Raw genomic sequence first — 18,922 nt, 5'->3', positions numbered from 1 at the left:
AGTCTATGGATGTATACAGTGCTATGGGTTGCAAGAGGGAATAGTTTATTGCCCCTGCACTGAAATATCTTCAGCACATCACACTCCATTAAAATATATAAGGGCCTGATTCTGATGTCACTTACACCAGGGTAAATCAAGGTAGGCTCCGTTGCAACCAATGAATTTAGATTAGTGTAAAACATATATAGTTCAGATTTGCATTAGGCCCTAAATGTTTTCCCAGTGTTGATTTACAGCTTTAATCTAGATCATAATAATGCACAGTTTCCATAATATTGAAAGCTTTCTAAAAGGATTGGTTTTTCTATACAATTACTGTTAAATTATAGGGGCCAGATTATGCCCCTACAGCTGAATCATGTTGAGATATATCTCTTTCATGAGTAGCCCCATAGAAATCAAAGGCAGTACTCAGAGTTAGGTACGACTCATCTTGAGTAAGGGTGCTAGAATCTAGTTAATAATTATCTTTGATTTTTCTGATGAAGGCATGCATGTTACCAGTTATGAATGAATTATGCAAAAATTATTTTATGCTGGAGCAATCTCTTATTTCATGAGTTAAATTTTATTCATAGTTGAATTCCACATTCAAAATAATACTGAGCTATTATGGAGACAAAGACGTATAAAAATCAAAAACTCCCTTTGAAACACATGCTTTCCAATAAAAGCAGCTTGCAAAATGCAAAACATGGTCAACATTCCAGCACAATGATGTCAATTTTCATATGCATGGACAAAATGCTATATGTGGAATTCAACTCTATATCAGATCTTCTTTATTTATGATGGGCTCATGTTTTCCTCTTTACGTACATCAGAACAAATGCACTTTGCAGTGGAGAGTACAACCAGTTAAAGGGTTCAAAAGAATCTTTTAAATACAGCTTAGATGGCAAAAAGCCACATAGATTTTTAAAAGTGAATTTCCATGTTCTGCTTCAATTCTTTTGAAAAATAGCATACATGCACTAAGGACCGTTTCTGATGTTTCCCTTTGCAGTAATTCAGGGAAATCCCTGCCAACAGAGATGGTCTGGAACACCTGATAAAACGCTCCTCAATGACACACAATAAAAAGTGGCTGTAGAAAACGGGAATCGCTTCAAATTTTGCAAGGGTTATAAGCAGTAAGCAAATTATTTTTCTGAAGATCTCTGTTGTTCTTCCCCAAAAAGAATAAACAGAGCCAATTTCTAAGAAAACTAACAGCTGTAGAAACAGCTTTAAATGTCTTCTAACCTTTGTAGTAAAATGAAGAAAAGATAAAATGATTCACACCATCCAAGAGGATCGGCTATCATAACCAACTAGTTAACACTAATAAAATTCAGCCTAGATTTGCTTCTTATCGGTAGGCCTTACTCAGAAAAAACTCCCACTTATGTCTCAGGCAAAGCTCCCATTGACTTCACTGGGAGTTTTGCCTGTGCACAGCATTCACAGGACAATCCTACTGAAGTAGAAATCCTGAACTTTATATATTTAAATCCCAGTCTTGGAACTGGCCCACTCATCTGGAGGTTATGCCTGCATAAAGTCCCACCAAAGTGTATGGGGCTCTGCAAACATGGATGTGATTCCAGGATCTAGGCTTATGTCTCCAGGCCTGTAGTCCCCACACAGGCAAAACTACTGCAGAAGTCAGTTAATGGGAATTTTGTCCAGATAATGAATGATCAGGCCCTTATTCGCCATTCCTACATTACAGTCAAAGAGAGCAGTGACTTCCTTTGCACACTACACTGATGGAGTATTGGCATTTCAGGTTGAAATAATAAGCAATGTTGACTTATAAATTCTTCTACTTTTTTGCAACCGTTTTTTTTTTAAAGAATGGTTTCTAAATGATGGCTGGCTCACAAAATTCTAAAGTCTGCCACAAAAATAAGCATTTTTGTTTTAACATTTCACAGGTGGCCATTGAGGGTGAAATTTTCTCCTGTGCAAAAGATCAGAACAAGCCCATGTATTACATATGCCCCACTATACTTAAGGGCTTAATTGAGGCCATAGTGATATACAGGTCCTGTGCTGACCCTCTGCAAAGGGGTGTCTCACCACTGAAAGTTTAGTTTTTCTGAATACATTTCTGTTATCCCTAGAGAAATTGTGTGACTTTAAAAAAGTATTACATTTAGCCTACACTGGTTCTGGATACAACCAATCATATTTCCTATTGCATATTAATCATGTTTCCATGAGGCAACTTAGACCCATTAAGTAAAAATATGGATAATTTTCACTTTCAAAGAACAACTGTTATTTAAAACTATGTAAAGATTTAAAAGGTTGTGATTTAAAAAGGTAATATTAACAGGATATTCGAAAGGCCCAGGAGACTCACAAAACTAAGTAAAATGTGTTTTCCTACTAATCTAATTGCTTACTAATTTTCAAGCTATTCCCACAGGGTGAGTAATGCATTTTAAGTCTAACTCTTGGCATTAAAAATACATTTATAGCTTCCTCTTAGCATAAGACAAACAGCTACACAGTACAAAACCATACATTAAGATGGCATTCTGGAGCCTTTGTTATAGTATTAAACTAACCTATTGTATTCTAAAATCTAATTCAAAGGGGTTGGAAAGGAAAATGTAAAGTTTGAGTGCCTGATATCACACTGAGGTTAAGCAAAACACGCAGTCATGCAGGGAAGAAGTCTGGAATATGTGCATCTTACTCACTGGACCAATCACATGGTGAAAGTGCATATTATGCCAAGACTTATTTAGTAAAATATCAGTAGCCATTACTTTGCCATGCTCCCTCAGTAGCAAGAAAATATTAGCATGGGACTAACAAACAAAACACCACAGCAATCAGTCAGCATAGCCAGTCTCTCTGCAAACCTAAAAGAATGGTCTATAGAGTTTTTGAGTAGAACACAAAGAGAAAAGAATATGAAACAAATAAAGAGTTACTTATTAATCAAAAAATCTGGTACCAACTGGCATTGAAAGTCTGGAGACCAATTTAAAAAACAAAAATGTAAACTTTTAAACAGTGATTTGAGAGTGAAAGCTTCACAGACTGTACACTCTAGACAGAAAGTGCAGCCATTAACCACATAAGGAATCTCATTGGCTTCACTGAAACAACTCTTGTGAGCAAGGGTTACAGAAGCAGACCACTTTTGAGTAAAGTACAATCATAGACCACCACCCAAATGGTGCATCAGCTTCTGGTATTATTTGACTCCATAGTTCTACAGAACAGAAATTACATGCTAATACTACTATAGGAAGTGTCCAGAATCTATAAAGCACATACAGAACATATCTCTGGTAGTAGGTAAACTCTCTCCCTTGCCTTTTGAACAAGTGTTGATGGGGTCAGCTGAAAAAGCAGCAGTATGCTGAGTGTACCCTAAGTGCTCCAACTAGATCACTGCCCTATAAGCAGTCTATACTAAAGACAATACTACACAACTGGCTGATCTCAGCCAGCAGCCATGTCAGTCAACCAGGGAACAGTTTAAGATTAATTGGGGTGTTTTCTGAGTCTCCAAATGAATGAGTAGTTCAAGACCTTTTAGAAAAAGGGACTCTCCCCAAGGAAGCCAAGTCATCTTTTAAAACAGGCCATTATTTGCATTAGTTTTTCACATCTCCTCTGCATGCCAATATATGGCCTGCAGTATCCACAAACAAATACACAAGTAAAATAACTATAACCGAAAGAAAAAAACAAGTTATTTTAGGAGCTAGCTAATTTCTCGCTGACTCAGCAAGCTCGGAGTGAAGCCAATTTCTGCAAACTTGTAAGGGCTTCTCCTGCAAGGTGCAGGTCAGGAAACATTTATAACTGAACAGAGGGATACCCTGACTTACTCCTCCATTACATAGAAGTGCAGGTATGTCAGTATCAGCCCAATTCTACTTTGCATTAAGTAATAAACGTACAGACCATGTATTTAAAACTCTTCTGCAGTTTGCCATGGCCCAGACAGCTAACCACTGTAGGTCACCTGACATACACAGTACATAATCCAAGCAGCTTGCATGTACCGACAGAAGAATGTATCCCATAAATCTTAAGCAATCTAGGTTTTTGACAGCAATCTTGGTTTTTGACAAGCCAGCTGACAACAGAAAGAACATTGTACAAAGAGAGAAACAAGACATTGTTTCCCCAAATAAATAAATGCTCCACTTACTTAGTTCTATAAAATAGCATTGATAAACAATGGAGATCTCCCACCGTGACAGTAATGACAACAGTTAGCATACAGCAGCAATCTAGTAATTACACCCTTAAGTGCATTTTTAACATTGTTTTACATTTCAATCAAGTTGACTTGTGTTCACCGTTTTTCTAGTGGATCCAGAAGTATGACAAACTGACAATTCCTGGAAACCACATTACTCAAAACAGACTGGGAGTACTGTTTTCATTTTCTTTCCATAATGATGTTAAATCTAATAAATATAAATTAGAAACAGAAATAACACCATTCCAAAACAATAATTTATATAACATGATGTCTGGAAGTGATATTTCAGCCCAAATTTTCCTTTTGTGCACATGTAACGTTTGCACATGCAATTTTCAAGCACTGGCCGATATCTGCACACGTCACAAACCTATTTTTCAGATTTAAGAGTAAAATTATCAAAAGTGCCTAAATGACTTAGGAGCTGAAGTCTCAATTCAAAAGTGATTTAGGCTCTTAAACCCAGATTTTCAAATGTATTGAGGTGCCTAGAGATGCAGATATATGTTTTTGAAAATCCCAGTAGGCACCTAAGCGGATTAAGTGCCTGACTCCTAATGAATTCCTAGGAATTAGACAGAAAGTAAAATTTACAGAAGTGCCTAAGCAGGTTAAGTGCATAACTGTATCACCTGTGTGCTGGTGACAGTGGTCAAAAAGTGAGCATGCAAAATTGCATATAAAAACAGACTGAGGACGTTTTGAAAATGTGGCCCTGAAATTCACCCCACCCCACCCCACCGGAGCCTCTGCTGGACATGCTGGCCACTTCCGGGAGCAGCGCAGGGCCAGGCTAGGGCAGGCAGGGAGCCTGCCTTCGCCTGCTGCGCACCACGGCCACCCCGGAGCCGCTCGAAGTAAGCGGTGCTGGGCTGGAGCCCACACACTGAACCCCTCCTGCATCCCGCACCCCAAACCCCTGCCCTGAGCCCCCTAACCCCATCTTGAGCCCCCTACCGCACCCCTCCTGCACCCCAACGCCCTGCCCTGAGCACTCTCCTGCACCCCAACCCCCTTCCCTGAGCCGCCAACCCCCTTCCCTGAGCCCTCTGCCACACCCAGCACCCCTCCTGCACCCCTGCCCTGAGCCCCCTTCCACACCCCGCACCACTCCTGCACCCCTGCCCTGGGCCCCCTCCCACACTCTGCATCCCCTCCTGCACCCCAACACCCTGCCCTGAGCCCCCTGCCACACCCCACACCCCTCCTGCACCCCAACCTCCTGCCCTGAGCTCCCCTCCTGCACCCTGCACCCCAACCCCTTGTTTTAAGCCTCTTCCTACACAAAGCACCCGCTCCCGCACCCCTGCCCCAGCCCTACATTCATGGCCCTGCATACAATTTCCCCACTCAGATGTGGCCCTCAGGCCAAAAAGTTTGCCCACCCCTGTTCTAGATCCTAAACTGCATAATTCACATGCAGCCCTGTGAAGAAGGATGGGTAGATCTTAAGTAGTGCACATTACTTTTGTGGATCCTCTGCACAAAGGAGAATTTCATTTGTATATGGATATTTGTACAAGTGTGACAGGTTGATCTGAACAACGCACACAAGATTCACAGGATTCCAGTGCATTACTGCACAGCTAAGGAGTGAGACCACATTAAAAACAAATACAAGCTTTATTTGTGTCTGTGTATTTTCAATTTTATAAGCTTTTGATATCCAGTCCTAATATATGTACAAAGGAAATGTTGCAAAAAGAGAAGCAGAAACAATGTTCTTATCCCTAAACTGACAAAGATTTAAAACCTCTTTCAGGACCCATGCACCCAGTAAGGGTATGTCTACACTAGAAACGGTACAGTGGCACACAACGGCTATGCTGCAGCTGCACTGATATAGTGAGTCACTTACTACAGAGATTGAAGGGGTTCTTCTATTACTGCAGTAAATCCAACTTTCCGAGAGGCAATATCAAGGTTGATGGAAGAATTCTTCCATAGACTTAGTGGTGTCTATACAAGGGCTTAGGTCAGCTTAGCAACGTCTGTCAGGGCAGTGAATTTTTCACACCCCTGAGCAACATAGCTCGGTCAACCTAAGGCTTAGTGTATACTAGCACTTTTGTCAGTCAAACTTTTGTCAGTCAGGGATGTGAAAAAACACACCCCGACCAACATAAGTTTCACCGACAAAAGCGCTGGTGTGGACAGCACTATGTCAGCAGGAGACTCTCCTGCCAACATAGCTACCGCCGCTCGTTGGAGGTGGTTTGGTTATGCCGGTGGGAAAGCTCTCTCCCGCTGGCATACAGCGGCTACACAGGAGACCATACAGCAGCGCAGCTGTGCCGCTGTAAGGTCTGTTGTGTAAACATAGCCTAAGTTTTAGGTGTAGAACAGGCTTAAGTAATAATTGAGTGACCAGATTATTGAAAGGTTTCAGAGTAACAGCCGTGTTAGTCTGTATTCGCAAAAAGAAAAGGAGTACTTGTGGCACCTTAGAGACTAACCAATTTATTTGAGCATGAGCTTTCACGAAAGCTCATGCTCAAATAAATTGGTTAGTCTCTAAGGTGCCACAAGTACTCCTTTTCTTTTTGCAGATTATTGAACAGACCTGCCTTCAAAATAAGACCCCTCTAATGTCAAGCTGCATGCAGAAGTTGACCTAAGACCCACTCCAGCCTCACTCCTTTGAATGCCAACTCCAGTTCCACCAGCTCTCTGCTTTTCCTTTCTAAGGCCTGCCTTCACAACCAGGCTACACTCACTCAGTGGTTTCTGGAGTTGCCATGGCTATACCCAATGTCTAGTCTGGAATGCTGAGCTCACTAAGAACACTAATGAACTGCACTCCAAAAACAAACTAACTCTTTCACTGTACACAAACTATTTCAGGAGGATTTTGCATCTTAAGAATTACCCTGCAACTGTTCCATTAAGACTGTATTGGACTGAAGATAATGTACGGTGGCCATGCACAATTTATCAGCTATACAAAATTTTGGCAGCCATTGATTTAATGGCACATTTGAGCTGTTGTAATGTCCAAAATTTGCATAGCATTAATGCAACACTATTCCATCTCCAGAGGTTTTTTACAATATTCTTATGAAACAAATACAAATAGAGAGCCCAATTAAATACCTGCTCCCAAGGAAGTTAATAGGAGTTTTGCAATTAACTGTAAAATGTTGCCAACTCCTGTGATTTTATTGCAACCTTCATGATAGCTGGTGTTTTTTAAAGCCCCAGCACCTACAGTCAAGTGACTACATAAGAATTTCAGTTTTCATTGTTTAAAAAAAAAAAAAGAAAAAAGAAAAAAGCAAGATTCTAGGACACACAGTTGCAGAGGAAGACTTGAAAGTGGCTCAGAAACCAGAAGGTAAATTTTAAAAATTAAAATAAAACAAATAGTTTTTTTAATTATGACATTTAAGCTAATCTCATAATTTTGGGGGGGCCTAACTCATGATTTTTGATCAGTTGAGGTTGGCAATACTGCTTTAAAAGGAGCAGAATCATGCCCGCAGGTTTTCTGTGGGACAAGGGCAGGAATGGAATTTGGTGTGCTACGCAAAACTGCAGCCTCAATACTGGACTGATTTGGTAAGGAGCATGAAATATCCATGTGAACATAATATAGGCTGAATGAGTAATTATCTGTGATTAAGCCTTCACATATCTACTAAAGCAGGGGGTGGGGGGATATCAAACCAGAGCTATTCTTAGGTTTGTTTACCTAATTTATCTTGTCAAAGTTATGTTATTCATTTACAAAAGATTATTCCTACACAGAGACTCCTAGGCAAGTTTTTGATATCTTGGTAGCCCAGCTACTATGCTGGTTGGCAGGAGGTCAATGTGTAACTAGCTGGGTGATCTCAGTGCAATTCTTTGTGTGACCACATCATAAAACTACCAACAAAATTAGTACTAACTGGCACCATTTTTGGAAGTCTCAGGAAACTCAAGATCAGAACGGTGATGGAGACTGAATCACCTTTTCCCCATTAGGGTGGTCTCTCTAAGACAGTTTTAAGACACATTTGTGAGACAGTATAAGTAAGCTTTACTTGCTTGGACTGTGCCATTACAAGACATCTATGTATGTGACACCACGCACAATCACTACAATAGAAATATTCACTCAAAAAAATGGAAAATGGACAAATAAAATCATAGAAACATAGGGCTGGAAGGGACTTTGAGAAGTCAATCATCAAGTCCAGCCCTCTGCACTGAGGCAGGATCAAGTAAATCTCCCCCATTCCCAACCATCATCTAGACCAACCTGCTTCTGAAAACCTCCAATGATGGGGACTCCACAACCTCCCTTAGAAGCTGATTCCAGAGCTTAACTGCCTTTATAGTTAGAAAGTTTTTCCTAATAACTGACGTAAATCTCCCTTGCTGCAGATTAAACCCATTACTTCTTGTCCTACCTTCAGTGAACATGGTGAACAATTGATCACCTTCTCCTTTATAATAACCCTTAACACATTTGAAGAGTTCTCTGAGGGGGTCAACAAACATGTGGACAAGGGGGATCCAGTGGACATAGTGTACTTAGATTTCCAGAAAGCCTTTGACAAGGTCCCTCACCAAAGGCTCTTGCATAAATTAAGTTGTCATGGGATAAGAGGGAAGAGCCTTTCATGGATTGAGAACTGGTTAAAAGACAGGGAACAAAGGGTAGGAATAAATGGTAAATTTTCAAAATGGAGAGGGGTAACTAGTGCTGTTCCCCAAGGGTCAGTCCTGGGACCAATCCTATTCAACTTATTCATAAATGATCTGGAAAAAGGGGTAAACAGTGACGTGGCAAAGTTTGCAGATGACACTAAACTGCTCAGGGTAGTTAAGACCAAAGCAGACTGTGAAGAACTTCAAAAAGATCTCACAAAACTAAGTGATTAGGCAACAAAATGGCAAATGAACTTTAATGTGGATAAATGTAAAGTAATGCACATTGGGAAAAATAACCCCAACTATACATACAATATGATGGGGACTAATTTAGCTACAACTAATCAGGAGAAAAATCTTGGCGTCATCGTGGATAGACCTCTGAAGACATCCACGCAGTGTGCAGCGGCAGTCAAAAAAGCAAACAGGATGTTAGGAATCATTAAAAAAGGTATAGAGAATAAGATGGAGAATATCTTATTGCCCTTATATAAATCTATGGTACGCCCACATCTTGAATACTGCGTACAGATGTGATTCCCTCATCTCAAAAAAGATATACTGGCATTAGACAAGGTTCAGAAAAGGGTAACTAAAATGATTAGGGGTTTGGAACGGGTCCCATATGAGGAGAGATTAAAGAGGCTAGGACTTTTCATCTTGGAAAAGAGGAGACTAAGGGGGGGTATGATAGAGGTATATAAAATTATGAGTGGTGTGAAGAAAGTGAATAAGGAAAAGGGGCCACCAAATGAAATTAATGGGCAGCAGGTTTAAAACAAATAAAAGGAAGTTCTTCACTCAGCACACAGTCAACCTGTGGAATTCCTTGCCTGAGGAAGTTGTGCAGGCTAGCACTATAATAGGGTTTAAAAGAGAACTGGATAAATTCATGGACGTTAAGTCCATTATTGACTATTAGCCAGGATGGGTAAGGAATGGTGTCCCTAGCCTCTGTTTGTCAGAGGGTGGAGATGGATGGCAGGAGAGAGATCACTTGATCATTACCTGTTAGGTTCACTCCCTCTGGGGCACCTGGCATTGGCCATTGTCAGTAGATAGAATACTGGGCTGAATGGACCTTTGGTCTGACCCAGTATGGCCATTCTTATGTTCTTATGTTCTAAGACTTATCAGGCCCGCCTCAGTCTCCTTTTCTGAAGACAAACATATCCAATTTTTTAAATCTTTCCTTACAGGTCAGGTTTTCTAAACCTTTTATCATTGTTGTTGCTCTTCTCTGGACTCTCTCCAATTTGTCCACATATTTCCTAGAGAGTGGAACCCAAAATTGGACACAGTATTCCAGCCTCACCAGTGCCAAGTAGAATGGGGACAATTACCTCCCATTTCTGACATATAACACTCCTGTTAATTAACTCCAGAATTGTACTAGCCTTTTTCACAACTGTATCACATTGTTGACTCATAGTAACTCCCAGATCCTCTTCAGCAGTCCTACCAAATAGCCAGTTATTCCCCATTTTGCAGTTGTGCATTTGATTTTTCCTTCCTAATTAAAATACTTTGCACATATCTTTATTGAATTGCATCTGGTTGATCTCAAACCAATTCTCCAATTTATCAAGGTCACTTTGAATTCTAATCCAATCCTCCAAAGTGCTTGCAACTCCTTCCAATTTGGCAACATCAGCAAATTTTATAAGCATTGCACTCCACTCTATTATCCAAGTCATTAATGAAAATATTGACTAATACCAGTCCCAGAACTGATCCCTGTGGGACTCCATTAGACATGCCCTCCCAATTTGACAGCACACCACTGATAATTCTTCGTAAAATATTAAAGCAAATCACTTCATTGATACTGGTGACAAACCAGTCCCTTGGTCATCTTCCAGTGTTGATTTTAGTCTATTTTTGATCAGAGTAAACTTGAAAAAAATGAGCATTCATCCTCACAGTTTGTGACTTGACTCACAGACTCAAATTCATAGAGAAATATTCTGGCAATCTCATTATTTTGAATTGTAAATTGGGGGCAGAAGCAGTTCAAATCCTATGAATATTAGTTGAGCAACCACTATTCGTCATAAATTCATGACAGGAATTTACATATGCTTCTTGGTAAAGCTCTCACTGAATAACTAATCCGTCAGTGATAACAGATACTTCAAGATAAAGTACATTCTGCAGAGTCTTTTAAGTGCTGCTTGTCTGAGGGAGGGGGAAGAGCAGGGTTCTATCTTCAAAACATACAGAATGAAATCCTGTACCCACTGTGGTCAATGGCATCACTCCTATAGACTTCAGTGGGGCCAGGATTTTACCCACAGTGTCTTAAAACTGCACCGAAACAGTTTAACTGTTGTAGCTTTGGCTCAGGATTTGCAAATCTCATCATGACATTTTTTCATGAAGATTATTGAGTGGGTTAAGCATCCTGATTCTCGTATGGTATGTGGATCATAATCTACTTTCTGAACATTAGTATACAATACACTCAGTTACTGTAAAACAGTATTCCAAAAGTTTTCCATGAATATGGTCTCCAAGTTCACTATGTCATATAATGGACATCAGATTTTTGGACTTGCAACATCAACCTAACTTTAAAGACATTTACTATGTTGGTAGTTTTTGGCAGAATCAATTTGAGCAGATAATGTTTTCAGCATGTATATCTTTTGAATCCAGAATATTACAGATTAGAAAAAGGAACAGAATACATGTAGGGATTGCAGAAACACAAATTAAGGCAGCAACCAACACTAGTTCCAATTATATGTGGACTATGAAACTCACTTTTCGAAAGAAAGCCTGGTTTAATACCCTTTTAATGTCCAGACAAGGTGCATTTGTGGTTATTCTATCCTCAGATATTAGCAATTCCATTTCTCAGAAGATAAAATGAACAGATCCAGAGAGGGCTTATCTAGTACAACTCTCAAACAGTAGCATCTTAAACTGTCATTGTATCTGTGCTTTGAAAACCACACAGCAAAGAGTAACTGAGTGCACAGTATGAAATCTGGGTGTGAAAATTATTGATGGAAATAAATATTTTGTCTATTTAAATTTGCTACTGATCGCTAATAACCACAGATAATCCATTATTAAGGATATAAATTAGCATATTTCATGAAAAGTGTAACTGTGTGTACCTAACAAAACTACCTTAACTAAATGGTATCCCATGATGTTAATCAGGAGACCAATCCCATGATGAGAGGGAGAGGCTGTCTCCATTATCACCGTGCAGAATCAGGTCTCCTTAAGAAATAAATGTAAAAACAACAAAACTGCATTTAAGTACTTCTATTATGCGTATTAATTTTCAAACTATTTGTCTTTTCAGCATCCATCATATCTACCACACATCCTTTGTACCATTGCAATCTAGCAACACAAGGGAGCAGTTCATTTTTGTGCTAGAACATTGTTTGCATACTCAGAAACATATACAAGTGAGTGTTTAAAACCAAGTCAAGGGCAAGTGTGAGCTCACAGAAATATTTAGTGAATGGCCACAAATTCAAGTACTGATTCTGTGACAGTGGGAGTACAGAAATCTCTGCAGATACAGAGTCATCATCCTGGATCTTTGAAAATAATTAATGCTTTAATGACACTTCTGCTATCCTTTTCACTTAAAATGGCGAAGAAAACTGTACAGACCTATTTCTGCTCTGATTTACACCAGTTTCATACTGGTGTAGTTCCACTAACTTCATTAGAGTCACCCATGATTTAAGAAGTCACACCTATGCATACAAAAAGCCCAAAAATCTAAGGTCTAGCCTATGAATGATCAGTTGATCATTTCTGTGGTCCCAAAGAGTCAAATTTGTGCTGCAACCCTTGATAACAACATGGATTTCTTCAAAAGGAAGCCCACACTTAAGCATTCAGTGGTAAAATATTTACTGGATTATCCTATGTAGGTGGAGAGATTGCCAGTAATATCGTCTGCCATTATAATGATTAATCTGCACATGACAAACTAGTCTTGCCGCAACTTGAGACAGAAACTGAAAACCTATGGAATGTAATTCCAGAGTCAGAATCTATCTAGACATTTATGCAGTGCTCATCACCATGGCATCCAAGAATCAGAATGAGCTGCTATAACCCAAGTTCACTATATTTCTTCTCAATAATAGTACCCTCTTTTGACAAGTTATGCTGCAGTTTTCTTTGCATTACATTCATGCTACATTTCCAGCAGATTCTTTTAACCTGGTCATTATTTGATTCAGTACCTCCTTCAAGCAGGATAAAATTAATCAATTTCACATAAGTGGCATGGCACAGACTTCTGACCTTGCCCAGCATCCAATTGTTTCAAATTGATGAGCTCCACACATAAGCATTTTAATAGCCAAAAACAATACAACTGTAAGTTATGGTACAATATGTGGATAGAATGGCTCTGTGTGGCCCACAGAGTATGGCCCTAAGCAGCCAATTGAATAATTAATTGTTACTAGAAACCAGAAATGGTATGTTAAATAATGTAAAATAGCTATAACGTCACTAAAAGTGCAAAAAACAGCTAAAACTGAGGAGCATAAGGGGCTTCCTGCAAGGTTGGGTTTAGCATCCATGCCTTATACTGCCCAAAATCATGGCAAATAGATTAGAATACTAAAAAGGACGATCAAGACCAAAATTTGACCAGGCTTAAAATGTTCGTGAAGCTACTCACAATGGACTATTGATTACTTCAATGTGTTCTTTAAAAAAAGAAAGATAGACAGAGACAGAGACAAGTGAAGCAATGCCAAAACCATTTGTGGGGATGAGGGACCTGTGCCAATACTGGCTTCAAATCTACAGTGAAGAAGAAAAAAATGTAAGATTTAGGTTTTGTCCATGATCACAAGATTAATATACAGAAATGTAGATAACAGATCGCTCTTTACCATGGACATTGATGCAGAAGCTGTCTGCCCTGACGCTTTCGGTGACCAAGACCCAGCCATGGCTGGTGCAGCAACACATATGTCCCTTGAGACTCTCAGTGACCAGGATCTTGAGGTAGATGGGCACTAGCAGAACTCCTCGTCTTGCATTCAGGGGATTTTTCAGCACTTGGGTCAGAAGCCAGACTTAAGGCTTGCTCCATTAAGAATAATAATTTAAACTTGATGTCCCCATTTTTTCAAGATCTACTTTTAAAGGACTTTCAGATTTTACACTTGCTAGGGATATCAGTTCCTCCCAAACAGGCGAGGTACCAAGGATGCCCGTCACTGACCAGGATAGCATCCCATCAGGAAAGACACCTCTTAAAGCCCAAGGATCCTACATACCCCAGAACAAACTCCAGAACAACCCCTTTAAGGGGGTAAAAAACAAAAAAGGGGAAACGGTCCCAACTAACCCTAACAATACAAAAACTTAGTTGTGAAGACCACAGGCACGCTGTATGCTTCATCTCAGGCAGAAGGCAGTTGATGAGGACCTGAGGGCAGTTTGCCCACATAGTCCTATATATCCTTATTACCACAAGGCACAAGGATGTGTAGGGTGCATGTGCAGGTCAACCAGGCATTGCTATCAAAAATTTCTGATCAAAGGCACAGCAGCCCATGTGCCCTGGAAGTGGAAAGTCTGAAGCAGAGCCCCCACAGGGACACTCCTTGAAGAAGAACCTCATTTTATTACCCCATTCGTAAATTTACCAAGCTCTGGGCTTCGCTATGCTACAGGCACTACAGCAGCCCAGCTAGGTGCTGCAACTGTGCCTCTGTAGCATCATAGTGCAGACATTTGCTTCAGCAACAGAAGGGTTTTTCCATCACTGCAGTTAATCCACCCCCTTGAGAGGTGATAGCTTGGCTGACGGAGGAATTCCTCGATCAACCTAGCGGTGTCTATACTGAGGCTTAGGTTGATTTAACTACGTCTCCCAGGAAGTGACTTTTTCACATCCCTGAGCAACATAGCTAGAGCAAGCATAGCTAAATTCTGTGTGTAGACTAGGCCTTATTAATCTTATAATTAGCTAGGCTGTCTGCCCCACATTCCTATTGAATTAGATTGTAAACTCCTCAGGACCTGTGTTTGTAAACAGCACAATGGGGCTGTGGTCAGTGACTGTGGGACCTCAGTTACTACCACAATACAAATAATAAATAATAATAATAATATGAATAGCAACAACATTATCTATGGTTGCTTAATTCAAAACTATTGTTTTATCAGGTATTTATTTTAAAAGTTTCACCACAGTATGATTTTTGGAGACTGGTAAAATATTGTTTCAGCAATGTTGTCAAACTCACTTTGCTTTCTTCTTCTAAAGGGATTTAGATGGAGATTTAAAACTTCAAAGAGCACTTCACATTTACTGCACTATGGGAAATATTAGTGCAGAGAATGACATACTGTGATGACATTATGCTGTATGGAAGCACTCAATTTTTAAAACTACTCATTTCTTGGAACTGATTAGACTTATGTGTCAGGCAATAGATCAGTTGACAGCCAAGGCTTTCCTCCATGGATCCTGAATGCAGGAAGGACCTGATCCAAAGCCCATTCTGAAGTCAGCAGAAAGACTTCCACTGGCTTCAAAGGGTTTTGGCTCTAGCTACCCACACACTTATATAGCCCTCTTCACCATAATAACTGAGCACTCTCTGTTCCTGAGTCTCCTGGGGGCAAGAGGCAGCTGCATCACCTTGAAGCAGCCCAGCCACTTGACACCTAGCAAGAGAGTCCCCAAGTTGTAAAGGCAGGTAGAATGTTACTAGCAAAAAGGAAAATACCGATTTCCTGCCTCCATTCCTTTGACTCTAGCTTCAATGTCAGGAAAGTCTTGTTCATGGCACCACTGGATACTGGGGCACACAGTTGCCTCAACAATTTTCCATTTAAAATCATAAATGGTAGTGTCTAAAATGCTCAGCAGACCAATGTCTGGCTGTTAACACGGCAACATGATCATCACCTACCTGTAGATGGGTACAGATGACAACTGCAAGCCAAGTGATCTCCCAGGAAAGCCCTGTGGTTTTGGGGCTGGCCATCTTCCTTCCCGAGCTCTGCTGAGAGAGGTGGTTTCAGTTATAATTAAACGAAGTCAAGTGCCTCCTGCCAGAGTCTCAGTGACTAAAACAAACTGGGCAAGGGCAGGGAACTGGGCTTTGGAAAGAATGCAACCCAAACACCCAAGGTTTGTGCTGGCCAGCAAAGCAGACTCGCAGCTTACGCCATAAGCACAGCCTGCAGGGTGAGGCAGTTCCAGTTAGGGACCAGAACGGGAAACAAATATGTTTGGGGAAGCTGACAACACGGGGCGAGTTAGATTCTCTCCTACGTGTGAGTTAATTTATCAAATCAGCAACCCCTCCCATCCCAGTCCTCAGAGAAGAGGATTTCTCATGAGCTCTTTCTTCAGCATCCTCACCCACTCAGAGCTGAGGGCCCGGCCCAGGGACTTGGACATTCATTTACACCGCTTCCAAACGTGCTAGCTCCACGCAGCTCATAGGCAAGCGATCAAGAAAGGAAAAATAAGCCCATCAATTTAGCAGCGATCACCCTGAATTAGAAGGCTACATCCATCCGTCTGCCGTTTTTACTGCAAACTTCCATTTAAACCCTCCAAAGGAATCATGTAATAAGCCCACTAATTGTAACTGATCTTTAATGTAAATAAATCTTTTCGCCTCGTACTTAAAGCTGGAGTGGGCTATACAGTCATTACCAAAGTAATCACTTCAAAAAGGTGACCGCACGCTTCCCCACCGCCACCCTCCTCCTTCCAGGGACATTGTGCAAAGCCTTAAAGTGGTCTAAATGCAAATCTGATCTTAAAAAAAAAACACCTCCCCCTCTCCGCCCTCCCCCCCACCTCACCCATAGACCCTTCTCCTTTTTTAAATAGGCCAGATGTCCCGAAGGAAAACTACCTATCCAAACAGCCCAGTTCTTGCACCTGTCAACTAACTCTCATTAAGATTCCTTGCGGAAATCAGGCTGTTTACCTCCTTACAGTTCGGCAGGGCTGCCCTATGCTTTTGTCATTCAAAAGTTGTAATCAACCACAACATTTCAAGAATGAAGATTCCCTCCCCCCACATTATTGCTCCCGTCTGCGATTGACACAACTGAGCCAAGCTGTCTATTTGACAGGCTTTGGTGTATATAGATTCCCAGGAGGTTTTGTTTGTTTGTTTGTTTTTAAGTGATCTGCCGGTGTAGCAAATGAAGCCCTGCGATGCACAACAAGCGAAGGGCAGGGCGCCTCTGTTTACACTGAACATGACCTGCCTATTGCGGTGGATCGCTTTGTCCAATCTGGAGAATGAGTTACCGGGCGGGGGGCGGGAGGGGGGCTAATGGAATCCGCAAATGTCCGAGCATCGGGCCAGCTGAGGGCTGGGTCAAAGCGCCTTGGGGTGGGGGGCGTCCCTGGACACAGCCCCGCTCTCAGCACCCTCTTGCCCTCCCCTGAAGCGAGCGCTACCCCCGGCGCTGAGCGGGGCTGCCACCCGCGTCCTCCCCTCCTTGCATCGTGCCAGCCACATTGCCTCGCCTCTCGCTGAAGCGCTCTCTCCTGGCCAGGGAGCTCATGCACGGTCCCCGAGTGGGAGCCGCCGGCCCCTTTCCGCGCCCGCCCCCGGATTTCAGTAGCCCCCGGACGGCTGCAGCGGGAGCCCCGCAACAACCAGGGGCGCCTCCCTCCCGGGGCAGGCAACAGCCCCGCGTAACTGGCAGCCGCGGCCGCTCTGGTCCAGTGAGCTTCCTTCGCTCAGCAGTGGCCGCGACCTCACCCACCTTGTGCAGGGCCGAGCGCCCCGGCTCCCCGGGCAGCGTGTGCAGGGCTCGGCGGGACGCTGCTTCCCACCGCCCGGGCCGGGGGACGCCTCTCCTGTCAGTGCCCGCGGGCTACAGCATCCCGAATTAAAAGCGCCTGCCCCTCCCTCGCGCCAAGCCCCAGCCCACCGCCGGCTGCTGGAAACGGGCCGCCCCCGTCCTGTCACAGCGAGCCGCCCCCCCCCCTCCCTGCACCCCGCCGGCGCGAGCCGGGAGAGCGCGCGCGCCTCCACCTGCAGCGCTAGGGCCAGTGCGCTGGGGCTCCCCGCCCCTGCCCTGGGAGCGCGGCTGCCAGCACCCCCTCCTCGGCGCCACCGGCCTACAAGCCCCGCTTCCAACTGCCCTGCAGCGGGAGTCCGGCTTCTAGCTCCCCGGCCCCAGCACCCCTATGTCGGGCACCCGGTATCCAGCGCCCCAAGCCACTACCCTGGGAGAGAGCCACCGCATCCGTGCATCAGGTACCCTCACCTTCCAGCTGCTCCGCCCCAACTCACGGGGCTGCCGCCGTACAGCTTCCTGCAGCAACGCACAAGATCCCGCCTCAGCGCCCCCACCTGCAGCCCCAGGCCAATGCAGACCGATCCCTGCGCTACAGGAGTCCCAGCTTGTGCAGGTAGTTAGACGCTCAGCCGGTCCTGGAAACCTCTCAGCCAGTTAGCAAAAGCCGACTCTCACCCACTGCCTAGCCCATGTGCCCTGCCGGGACAAAGGAACCTGCACTAGCAGACAGTTCTTCCTCCCCAATGTAACTTAGCCAGCAAATTGAGGCTAATCAATTCCCAGACCTCAACAATCCTGATCACTCTCAGTACAGCTGCAAATCTCTTTAGACACCAAAGACGACTTTAATCACTCTGTCTTTTAAGATATTTTAGGTATCCGACTGTGTATGCCCCAAACAGCACTTGGTAACATTTTATCCCCTTACTTGAGACGGATGAACTATATATAACATTGTAAAAACCTTTTGCCCTTGCACTGTTGCTTCCCACTCATGGGCCAAAGGACATTTCCAGTTACACAGCATCAATACTCAACAGACAGTAAAAAGGTCTATTATTTTATCTGTGCCACTGAAGTTTAAAATATACACCAGTGAACTAAACAACCGATGAAGGGTTTGTTCAAATACGTTGCAAGGGAAACTTTTCCAATTTGTTCAGACTTCTCGAAAGCAAGCTAAAAAAAGTCTCTTCCATAGTTAGGACCCGAGCGCCCTCCAGTGAAACAACTAGTTTGTGAAGAGAACCAAAGAGAAGAAGATGGAAG

General features: G+C 42.6%; 1 protein-coding gene across 1 annotated transcript in view; it reads right to left on the bottom strand.

Moving 5' to 3' along the window:
• The window catches only part of ADAMTSL3 (ADAMTS like 3), a 274,919-nt gene extending 256,759 nt beyond the window's left edge, over window positions 1-18,160 (bottom strand). The window contains exons 1-2 of the mRNA XM_077828139.1: window positions 18,122-18,160; window positions 15,787-15,876 (exon numbers count right to left, since the gene is read on the bottom strand). Of these exons, the coding sequence (XP_077684265.1) occupies window positions 15,787-15,861 (75 nt within the window). The 5' untranslated portion in view covers window positions 15,862-15,876; window positions 18,122-18,160. The remainder of the gene's footprint in view (window positions 1-15,786; window positions 15,877-18,121) is intronic.
• Between the last annotated feature and the right edge of the window lie 762 nt (window positions 18,161-18,922).

This window comes from Eretmochelys imbricata, chromosome 10 (assembly GCF_965152235.1).
Source record: "Eretmochelys imbricata isolate rEreImb1 chromosome 10, rEreImb1.hap1, whole genome shotgun sequence".
Classification (NCBI taxonomy): Eukaryota; Metazoa; Chordata; order Testudines; family Cheloniidae; genus Eretmochelys; species Eretmochelys imbricata.
Note: the sequence above shows the minus strand (reverse complement) of the source record. Positions and strands in the feature narration are given on the sequence as shown.